The sequence below is a fragment of the Cygnus atratus genome, chromosome 6 (genome assembly GCF_013377495.2).
Source record: "Cygnus atratus isolate AKBS03 ecotype Queensland, Australia chromosome 6, CAtr_DNAZoo_HiC_assembly, whole genome shotgun sequence".
In the NCBI taxonomy this organism is placed as follows: domain Eukaryota; kingdom Metazoa; phylum Chordata; class Aves; order Anseriformes; family Anatidae; genus Cygnus; species Cygnus atratus.
In genome coordinates this window covers 166,017-178,075 of record NC_066367.1, presented here as the reverse complement: position 1 = coordinate 178,075, position 12,059 = coordinate 166,017, and the positions used below count along the sequence as shown (strand labels likewise).

At 35.1% G+C, this 12,059-nt stretch overlaps 1 protein-coding gene across 10 annotated transcripts in view; it reads right to left on the bottom strand.

The window, feature by feature from the left end:
- The window catches only part of LOC118243185 (protein FAM126B), a 76,354-nt gene that overhangs the window by 37,659 nt on the left and 26,636 nt on the right, over nt 1-12,059 (bottom strand). For all 10 annotated transcript variants that reach the window (XM_050711403.1, XM_035537078.2, XM_035537081.2 and 7 more), the window contains 5 exons: nt 11,853-11,954; nt 6,019-6,198; nt 3,992-4,072; nt 3,290-3,405; nt 2,340-2,435 (listed from right to left, as the gene is read on the bottom strand). In XM_050711403.1, the coding sequence (XP_050567360.1) occupies nt 2,340-2,435; nt 3,290-3,405; nt 3,992-4,072; nt 6,019-6,198; nt 11,853-11,954 (575 nt within the window). The remainder of the gene's footprint in view (nt 1-2,339; nt 2,436-3,289; nt 3,406-3,991; nt 4,073-6,018; nt 6,199-11,852; nt 11,955-12,059) is intronic.

Sequence of the window (12,059 nt, the reverse complement as noted above, 5' to 3'; positions counted from 1 at the left end):
CTGCTTTTTATACTACATAGCACTGACTCTACAGTTTAAAAATAAGATGAATTTATTCAGAATTTTAATACCTGAAACTCATATGTGGAATATGGAAACAATACATGGCTACTAATACATTTAATGTACATTTACTGTTTCTCTAACCTATTTAGGATTTTGCTCATAAAAGAAAATAACAAGCAAGACACCTTAAAAGCAACAGACATGCTAAAACACATTATTTGATTACCTGTTTTCCATCAGACATCTGAACATGTAACTTCTACACAGCGCAATGATCCAGTAATGCCTAGGTTAGTTTACCCCTTTAAAACTACCAAAAGGGATTGCATGAACTTTGTGAACACAAACTGACACTGATCAAAACAGTGAATGAAAATGCCAATTAGCCACCAAAAAATCCAAGGGGTTTCAAGGGAGGGGGGGGGGAGCAACCCACCTCTCACAAAAAAAGTATTTGTGTGTTAATGCTCTTTCCAGAAAATGACACCTTATACTTGTTTTTTGATTCTTCAAACAAAGATGAGCAAATGCATCTGGTAAAGAATAAAAGCTAATACCTAAAGGATCTCCCAGTTATCATCTTTAATCTAAAACCCATGCAATTTATTATTTTGAAACATGTTTTGCAGCCTCAGTAACAAAAACCGTGGCCCAAGTTCCTTTCTAGGTGACAAGCAGACAGTGCCACAATGAAAAGCAACTACCAGCTTGATATGGTTGGTGTACTCTTTCCACCAAGGCAAGCTGCATAGATCAAAGTATCCCAATGGTTCTGCAGGCTGCACTGCAGACCTGCACAAAAGCTTTTAGAAGCTTCACAGTTACACAAGGAGGATCCCAGAAGTTTCAGTTTCCAGGTTACTCCGCTCTTTGTGGAACAAAGTGACTCCTGCTTTAGGCATCCAATAACTACATTATAAATTATTATAGAACCTGTGAGTGTAATAACCAGAATACAAGTTAAAAATGAAGTTTACAGTAAAGTTTCAATAACGCATGCTTAGAAGAGCAACAATGTACATAGCTTTAGCTAAATGAATACAGTTCTGGAAGTTGTATTTAGAAAATTAAGGAAAATGACTACAACTCAATAACTCAAGTTGAAAATGGATTGCTTTAATGTGCATGTTACAGAACTGTGACCACATAACACAGAAGACAAAAACGTGCAACTTTTACTCAATTCATCATAAAATAATCTCATTGTTGTAAATGGTTTGTTGCATCCAAACTATTGTTGCTGCTGCACTGTTCCAAACAATAAAAAAAATCCCTAGCCTATAAAATGTTCCCTCTACTCTCTACTCAAAGAATAGATCTGATTTTCAAATGCAGGGAAATTGAACACACTTGCCAAATTCAGCACAGTCATAACTCAAATGAAGACGATGGAAGCACACCAAGAATTAAACCACTGCCATCAGAAATTAGAGGAAGGAAAACAGACTATCATCTTAATTAACTTTATGTGTGCATTACTAGAGAAAACACATTATCAGAAACTTGCCTGATCCTTTTTTGCCATGCAAATGAATTGCATGTAATGTTTTTCTTTTATGACAGTATTGTGCTGAAGCAAACAAGCTAAAATCAAACATACTTCAAGAGATCGCTCTGTTTGGGGATAGCAGGGAAGAGAATTTATCTCATTTTAGACAAAATTGCTTATAGAAACAGGCAGATGGGAGTATCAGAAATACTTGAGATTTTCAGAGCATAAAGCAGTGATCTTTGCCAACCAGATGCTTCTAAGACTATCCAAGCAGGAGATTATGTAAAGGACATGTATAAGAGTTTGAGAATTCACAGTACTGAATTCTCCAGAAAATGGAATGTCATTCCCACTGTGGAAAGAAAGGAAAAAAAAAATAAACGAAACTAAAGCCCAGGATATTGTTTAAGCACTTTATATAAACCATTATCGGAAACAAGACACGTTTATATTTGGAAGCAGAGGAAGCTAGATGCATTCCTCACAAGATTTTAAAGCTGATCATACTGAAAAATATTAGATTTACCTATCATTCAGACAAAGACAAATCAGTGTGAGCAAAGTTTTTTTTAAAAAAAAAAAACACCTTATTTTCTTCCTCAAAGAACAGCAACAGAAAAGTTACGTAACTGGAATGAAACCCAATGCAGCAGTAAGATAATCTACGTGTTTTATTTATATCCAAGCATGGCATCAAATCTGCAATTAAGTTGCAGCAGGACTGACTAAAAATTACATGTTTTAGGTTATTAAATACAAGTAAATTCATTCTTTTTTGCAGGAATAATATTTAGAAATCTAGATTTACCCTGCAAAACTACATCAAAGGCAAATGTCTCACCTGGAACCCATCCTACAAAGTGATTGGTAAGAAGAAGCAGGCATATAGACAATAGCAGAATTGTAGCACAGCATGAGAAAGCTCAGCACCTCGAACCTGAAAAGAAACAAAACTCAGTCTCAAAACTGCCTCACAGGAAAGTGTGTCTGAAGTAAACACGCAAATCCTGAAAACCTCTCCCATTATAATTCACTAACTTGAAATGGGACATTAAAGGTTCACTTTAAACTGTTATTACTGAAAACCATTAGCCTATGTAAGAATTATGGAGGGAAGAGCATATGGCATAAAATTTGGACAAAGAGCTACAGAGCTGGACAAATCTGTAACACTTAAATTTTTTTTTTTTAATCATTTTTTCCAGAGCTAGCTTTAAACACAGGTAAAGCTGAGAGTCACTAGAACAGCAGGGCATTGAAACAGCTAGTCATACAGCTCAGTCTGCTCTTCAACATGCAAGGGACCTGGCTAAAAATGCTGGCTACAGTGACTAATGATGAGTAGACTCCTAATCTTCCATGTCCTCAGGCAGCAGAAACAGGAAATCCAGCTTCTGGTATCACTTATCCCTAGTTCTATCTGTGCACTCAGCTTCATTCCCCTTTTCCTGTGGAAAAAGCAGTCCCAGTCTCAAGCGAGAGTTGATTTTTATTTTTTTTTTTTAAACACTTCCAGGAACATTTGAGTTGACAGGAATAAACCCAAAGATAACTCCTGACAGACACAGCAATGACAAAGAAGTTACTCACATCTAAATTAATAGTAAGAACACATGAAGTTCAAAGCAAAAACAAAAATATACCTCAAGACTACTAACTTGCTCTCTAGCTTTATTTCCAAGCGCTAAATGTTGAGAAAGGACCAAATACAACCTATTTGGTCTTAATGTTTAAGGACTTGTTGACTGCTTAGTGAAGCACCTTGAATGTTACACTACATCTGATACCTACCGGTTCTGTGCTGTGAAGGTTTCTCTTTGAGGATGAAGATCACTGTAAACTACCCTGATGAGATCATGCTGACAGAGAGCTCCTTCAGTTAAAGCCATGGATCCAATTGTAGAAGGCTAGAAGTAGGTGATGGGAGAGGGAGAGTAAGTAAACCATAAGTAAAAGGTCTCCAAAAGCATTAAAACTCCTAACCACCCAAGCCAAAATACACACTTGTCTTGTGATCTATAAAAAAGAAAATTGTTTCAGAATACAGTAAATCTAAAAACATTATCTGATTTCGTTATCATAAACTGCAGTAGAGGTGGTGAGACTAGTTTTCAATTTTGATTGTTGCATAGCCATCTAATTGCACAGACCTCTTGTACAGTAACAGTAGAGAAAGAAAAACATGATTCCAAATTCAAACAGTATTAATGAGGAAATAGACTTCTCTTACCATAACACTTAAGAAGCAACCCATCTGCAACTACAACACAATTAACCTCTGCTCAGAACGGGCACTGTCAGCAAACATTTTTTCAACATTTACATTACTTCACTATTGCTACTATTGAATTGGATTACATTAATTGCTGCAAGACAGTGACATCGAAAACACAGTGCAACAGGGTGCACTTAAAATGGTCTGTTGCATCAAATGGATGCAGTTTTCATTGCTCTAATAGATCCAGGTCTCATTTACCATAGCAGTTCTCTTACCTCATGATATATGGAGGGTTTAGATAATGAAGGGATGGTGAAAGATAAAACTTTGTTGTTTCCATCTTTGTCAGCAATTTCCTGCATTTAAAAACAAACAAAAATAAGCAACAAAAAAAAATTAAGTCAGGACATGGAAACTTATAGAACTCTTGAAAGGTATTTAAAAAGTAGGAAGTTAGTTACTCTGATCTAATAAGACTGTTAACACTTTAAAGTCTGTGTTTGCAGAGTATCAGCAAATCTATACACATTTTAAAAATGGGAAAGACCTCTATCACAGACGTCAGTTAAAAACATCATTGGCTCCTAGATCATCGTGACTTCATCAAAAAGCAAGAACTAAAAGCTTCTCTAGCCCACCTTTACATTATAACATTTATTTATAATAGAATTGCGTAGTGGAGCAAAGCTAAACTTTAAGCTTGAAAGATACAGACACATAAGAGCTGATGAGTCACTTTCTGACAATGGCCAGCACTTCATAATAAATGCACCGCAGAGAAAAGGTGAAATCAAGGGGACTGGCAAAGTCTCTTCAGGCATTCTATCAGTAAGAAATATACAGAGTGTTTTCTCAAAAGGCTTCCAAAGTGATCAGATTTTATAGTTGCTAGGCTGCTATATAAGCAAACCCAGCAATTTATAAAGCCAGTACTCTAAGAGCAATTACATAAGGTTGTACCAAAAAGGAGTCTAAAACCCTGCCTTTTCACTTTGAACTGTAAACTACAAACAATGAGCTAGTCATTCAAGATTACACGAGAACCTAGTCCAAAGTAGTACAGCACTCAGAGTAGGCTTTAAGAGTCACAGTAGGAAGAGAACTGATGGAATTTCGCAGAATGAAAAAGATTTATCATTGTCTTTCACTTTCCATAGATTGACAAAGTAACTTCACTCCTTCAGTATCAGTAGATGTGCAAAGCAATAGCAACTGAACCAACAAAAAAAACTTAGAGGTAGCTACTGTTCATTTTGAGGCCTCTTTCTGAGTTTGGAGAGAATGAAGAAATTACTGTCCTTAAATAATATTAATCACCAACATGAGTTTCAAAGGAACTACAAAAGGACCTCTATGAGAAAACCGATGCCAAAGACAAATATTCAACCCAACAAACAGTACCAACAATTAGCAAGCCATTTCCTTTTTTTTTTTTTTCCCTATCAGAATAAATCTAAAATAATTGGATTTTCCATTCCAGTTGTTTGAGCTGATCTAGACACATAGCAAGAACTTTTAATTTTTTAAAGAATTTCAGTCTCATCATGGGTACAGTTAAAAGGAGTGGTTCACTATAATAGTGGAGAGAAGGGCAATGTTTCAGTGTAATATGCTTTCAAGTTAGATAAAATGGAAATTCCCATCAGAGAATGCCTATCTTAGCAGTATTTCCAAATTTGTTAGTCTCATAATATGAGTAAACATTTCCAGGATAAGGTAAGGATATAAAAAAACAACTGTTATAACCAACAGCCAAACCTAAACTTCTACAGTTACTTTTACTAATTCTTAAAATCATATTTCCACTCAAGACAGCTATCTGCCTGAACTGTAGACATGCATGTATTCAAGTGCGAACATGCACAGTAGGTTCAGCTTCAAACTGCACTTAAAGACCTATTCAGAGTAAGCTGGGGTGGTGTGGGGGGGGAGGCGACACAGGAAGATTGACCAAACATATGCTTGACAATCAGGTCTGTAGAAAGCTGTGTTTCACCATTAAAGAGGAATACTTCATTTTCTTACATGTTCTTACAGGTATGTAACACTAAGAAAGCCCATGAGATAATCCTTTTTAGTTAAAATGTCTGTCCCAAAGGGATTTACAAACAATAAAGAATGTCTTTGCAAACACGTTTTTTTACTAAAACTTAAGTAAACTATGGTTTTTTATATAGATTAAGTGTGTTTTCATGCAACCATATTATAATTTTAATTATGTTCTTCTAATATTTTACTTTATTCCTACTGGTCAGTGATGGAAAACTTCAGATCAAACCTTTCCTCATCCATCCTCACTTACCAAGTTGTAAATGCCAAGCAGCAATGCTTCAATGCAACCATTACTTTGCCTATCCCTGCTGGCAGTAAGACGCAGATACACCCAGATCAACTCTGGCAAAAACTGCAATGTGAACCTCTTTAGCCGAACTTCAGAACTGCGATATAGTTCAAAGAGCTGGTGGCAAACAGGCTCCAGGAGCTGTGAAAAGGCAAAAACGGTAATAAATTAACATTAGGCTTCTCTAACAAGGGAGAATGCAATAGCAAACATAAGGGATATGCAATGCAGCCATCGCAGCCAGTGCAGATGTTCCTTGATGTCAAGTAAATGAACGAACCAAAACAAATTTGTATTCCTTTTAAGGAGATCTATAAGTAGTAAGTACTTTTTCCCAAGGAGAACAAGTAAGCAGTACTGGGAAATGAGAACGCTATTCTCTAGGGCTGTCAGTATGAGAATTATTTTGTACACAGGTACTAATTAAAGGCGTGTGACAGACTTGTGGCTTGAACTATGCACACCATAAAACTTTAATAGCACATTTGTAAGGTTTAGAAAGGTATAAAGGTTGAAGATTAGTAGCAACTGCTAATGATCAGTCTATTGACAGACATATAAATTAAGTTCTTAGCAACTACTTTTTAATCTCAAACCCAATCATTGTGCATTTATTCAATACAATGCAAAACCGTTTTCCTGCCTTGAGCTGCCCTTTGGGTTTCAAAAAAAGGCCCTTATCAAGTCAGTAAGCACAAGAAAAAACAGCCATTTTAAGAGTCTACAATGCTAAGTCGATAGTTAGAATGCATCCACAAAACTGCTAGTGAACATACAAAATAATAACAACAACACCACCACAAACACGTCAAACTGTCTCTCCCCTTCCCATAACTAATCAAGTTTTTGAGACCAGAGTCAAGAACTACTAAAACACAACATGTATTCAGAGAGGAATTTTGATACAGTCTGAGAACAGTATCTACAAACAATATTTTTTCCAAGTTCTTAGGAGATGGGATGATCTGACCTAAGGAAAATGTTCACGGGGTTTAATGTCCAACAAACTGAGGTATCCATGTAACCTAAAGAGCCTCTATTCATACAGAATAGTTACACAGTCAGAAGAAAAGAGGCCAGAATATCACATAATTCTCTTTCTAAACAGACATGCTTTATGCCTCTCTCATATACACACATGAAAACATTACATATCAAATTACACACATCACTTTTTAGAATAATAAAACTCCTGCATTTGACCAATATGATAGAAGTCATACTGGTGAGACAAAAAGGCATAAATATGAAATACCCAGTGCAGAGCAAAAGATCAGAGACTGTATGAATCCTCTTTCAGCACAGTCTCACTCCCCAGGGTTATGCAGGTTAAGCCTTTCAGAGAACAGGCGACATGCTTCCTAGATTTTGATGCACTCTTCAGTTAATTTGTCTAATCATCAAAATCTTAGTACCCAGAATTTCCTGTAGAATTCATTGTCACTGCTTTGCTCTGCTGTATGAGGAAGGACTTCTGTGGTTTGTTGCGAACCATCCTCTTAAAAACTCTGATCAAGTCCCTTGCTACCAGCAGAGAGGAAGAGCCATTTCTACAAGTGCTTAGCTTGGAAATTCAAGAAACATGCAAGGCCATAAATCTGTATGACTGTAAAACTTCATGTATACTTATTTAGACTTAGGTATTTTACTCTAGTACTTCAGAGACACCCAGCATAAATTTGACAGTATTTCTATCAAGATAGCTACCTTAAGAGAGCATCAACTTTACAGTGCCCAAGAAAATGTGAACACGGTTCCATTTCTAATGCACAGTATCCTGATCAAAGAAGCATGCTATTTTAAACCACTGATTACATAAGCCATAACATCACATCTATGTAAAATAAAACTTTGCTAGCAGACAAATCTCTTCTTATGCAAGGCTTGGTGTAAGCACCTTGCGTAACAAGGCTTCTGATTGACAGCCTAATTATTCTAAGCTAAAAGCCTGTTTTTACAACAGGAGCAAAGGCAGACTCCACATGAGATGGAGGGAAGAAAGCTGATACTAAGAATGCTGACAGAATGAGTGAAGTCCAGTAATTTGGAGCACAAAGATTCTTACAAGCCATGTATGTAATATACCTTAATATGTCATTTTTTATTTGGGATCTAAGTGAAATTAAAAGCCAGTAAATCTTCTACTGCGAACATTTTGACAGCATTGCCTTATTAAGTGCAACAAACTTTTCTTATTTAGCATATTTATTCTGGTATGTCACACATGTATAGCACCTTATGTTCTAAAGGTGCAAAAGTATACTGTCTTAATATTTACTTAGTGCAAATTCCTATCTAAAAGTAACACTATTAAAAGCATCTGTTACAGTAGACATTCAAATCCTCAGAGAGAGAAATGTATTCTCATTTTATGAAAAGCCTAGCACATTTCAGATGGTCAAACAAAAAGTGGTTAATAAATAATTCAGAGATCACTGAATATATGTGTATGCTTTCTTTAAAAGAAAGCATAAACATAAAGATAGTGTTAAAAAAAGAAGAAATATGGAAATAAATACAAGCACATCTGCAAGGAGATAAACAGGTGCAAGATGAGCTAAACAAATATTATCAGAAAGTAGATATATACAGTGGCATTGCTATAAATAGCGCTTCTGTTAGATTAGAAATGACAGTCGCCCAAAGCTGTTTCCTTTTTGAGATTAGTCAGTCTAATACAAATCCCATTAAACAGTGGAAAAGAATAATTTATTTTAGCTGAAGTCAGATTAGATTCTACCAGAGTTAGTTCTACTTAGTTACTGAGTTCATTCTACTTTCTTTCAAATGAAAGTTTCATAAAATTAGTCTTTTAAGTGAGACCACGCTGCCTAGAAACATACAGCAATATCCAGTCACTGGTACTGCAAGCATGTAAATACTGCTCATTTCTAGTAGTTTTCATATTAGTTGTGCTAAAACAGCAGAAATGCTGCAACAAAAATATTTTCAAAGCCACAAATTTTTCCTATCAAAACACAGTATGATCTTACTCCACCTGAAAACACAAAAACTGATACTAAAATAACGAATAAAATGCTTTTATTCCAACCTAATTACTTGGCTTTTCAAAAAAAAAAAAAAAAAGCCTTTTCCAATGAATTCTCTAACTACAGATGTTCAGAAGACACTGGATAAACAGAGCATTTGTCACCAGTAGTGGATACATACATGAACAGGCACACACTTTTTTTAATCCCAAAGATCTTTCAGTCCAATGTTAAAGTAGACTGAGTAGCGCAGCAGTCAACCAAAAAAATAGAAGCCAAAAAGACCATTACAATCATCTCTCTTTTCTGACAAACTAAAACCAGGCATTAAAAGAGCTCTCCTGTTAGCTTAAAGAGCAATTAGCATAACAATTAAAAATAATATTTTTACTGACTTAGATACAGTAAGTGGCAATGACATAATTTGCAGACTTCATTTTTTACACCTCACAGAGATACACACTAGTCATGTTTTAAGGAAGTTGACTAATTAATAGGTTCAAAGTTTGGCTTATTTTACAAGGTTGCCAAATCTTAAGAATCATACCATCTCATATATTAAAGTTATATTTAACTTGTTATAAAATGTATAACAAAGATTGGAAATGCTTGTCTTTTTGATGAATTCAATCACAGTAGAAAATAACGTGCTCATTTTAGGCTTAAGTATAACATGAAGGATGAAATTAGGTGTTATTTCAGGAGTACTAAGTCTGGAAATTGCTTGGCATTGCAAAGGTGATCTCATTTTTGTTTCAAGCCGAGCTTTCCAGGTTAAATCTAAAATAGCCACACATGAATAGTCAATACTTTAATTTCACTACTGCATTAGCTTAAAACTTATAGACCATTTATGTCTATAACCATAAACCAACTCAAAAAATTATGAAACTATCTGAAACACAGTACTTCCAAAGCACTTTACTTTAGAAAGCAAACGTTTTGCAAAAAAAAAAAAAAAAAAAACTCAGTTAAACAAGCTACTTATGAGCAAAATCACTCTCTCCTCTTTATATAACTTGTATTCCAGTCACTATCTTTATTGTATTAAGAAAAACAGAGAATTCCATAAAAACTAGAAAGTAACAATGGTATTTAACTTGACAGTTTGCTTGCCTTCATTTCTTAGCTCTGGAATTGGTAGACAGTGTCAAAAAAGAAACAGTTGCTTGTTTTGGTTCTTAAACATGGTAGATCCACATTAAATGAATAATGCCATTCTTATCAAGACAGTACTGTGATTCTAGCAAAATTCAAGTCTGCCTAAACAGCAGCCCCTTTCAGGAAGTTTTAAACAACTTTAAACTTTATGATTAAGTTGTACTAAAAAAATTACTTGTCCATCATGTTAAAGAATCCAGCAAGTAGGCTATGGTAATGGTTTGCCACATAAGCTTTATCTTCATAAGCAATCAGTTATCTTTCTAAAAAAAATAAAGCCCTATATAAACTACTTGAAAAAAATCTCACTTAAAGCCAAGTATTACCACAGAATTACACAGAGTAACAAATTTATTATATACCTTTGTGAGTGGTTTTTGTGTGAGGTTATACTCCTCACACATGCAAGTTTCAAAGAAATGTGACAAGGAAATACAAAACGCCTTAACAAGCAGAACTTTAAGTTAGACTTCTTTGAGTTTGGGATTGAGTATCTTATACTTGAGTTCAGAATCAGTCCCAAACAGCAACAGCAGTTTCGAGAAGCATCTGTGTGCTGTAATTTAAAACTCACCTTCAGACCCTTAAGATGCTTATTTTGCAAATCTGGTTCTTTGCATCATAGAAAAAATAAACAAATGCTTATTCTCAGAGCAAAGGACAACATCTACATAGTCAGAAGTAGATGTGCAGACATACATATGATAAAGGACAACAGCAGCAAAGGTGGCTTCAAGTTGGAAAGAATAACAGCGGTTTCAGTACAAAGAAAAAGGTCACTATGCAAATTATTTGTAACACTGCAGTGACGTTGACACCTATGAAGCATTATTTATTACATGAGAATTATGTAATCTTTTAAGCTCAATCACGCATTCAGCTTCCAAAAGCAGCTGAGCTTTTATTATATTTAGGAAAATAAAAAGCTTCCTTGCTGTGCACACTTGCCATTATATTAACAAATATACAAGAAATCTCGGATGATAAATCAAATATTTTGAAGCATTTTATCTAAAGCAGTTTACACAGCAGAGAGTGGTATGCTTACACAATTTATTTAGAAGTTAAATTTCACACACTTTCCCAGAATCACACGTAGTAGAAGGCAATGGAATGGAAAGCATAGTTTTACATCGTGCAAAAGGAATTATGGATGGGGGTAAGAATTTTTTATTGTACATACATATTTACATTTTGGGGCCCTGGTTCCGCTCTTGTTTACAGTGGTATAAACCAAATTTCTCAAACATAATACTAGTAATAAGCAAAAGAAAATCTGGTTATTTTAATTGCATATAGGATTTAATAAACTGATTCCATCTTCCATTGTAATAAGCCACCAAGTAAGATGCACATAGATCTTACTGAGTTTCACTGTAAGGTCTGCTTTATCTCTGATGTAGCAAGTAAAGTTTAGAAGACAGCATCAACTGTATTTTTGGGAGCAGAGGAGGTTGCGTCTCAACAGAAAAGCATTAAAGTGAATGTCAAAATAGAAGAAGTAAAAAGAGGGATAGTACCCAATGTTAGACCACATCAGAAAGATAATTCTTCCTTTCCATCTCCACTTCTTAATTACGCTACTTTTAGTTGTAGAAGTAGAAGCTGTATGAGTGTTAACCTTTATTTATTTAAGTGTCCTACCTCATTATTTGGGTCTTGAATAACTTTATAAAGAGCTGGTACCAATGTTTTTTTTCGGTGCAATGTAGCTGCATAGCTGGAAATTTGTGTTTCAGGTAATGCCTAAAGGGAGAGAAAGAAAAGGAGGGGGTTAATCTGTTAAATTGATGCTTCCAAGTATTAAAGATCTCCACAAAAGCATTCAGTCTCACCCCAAAATCAAGAACA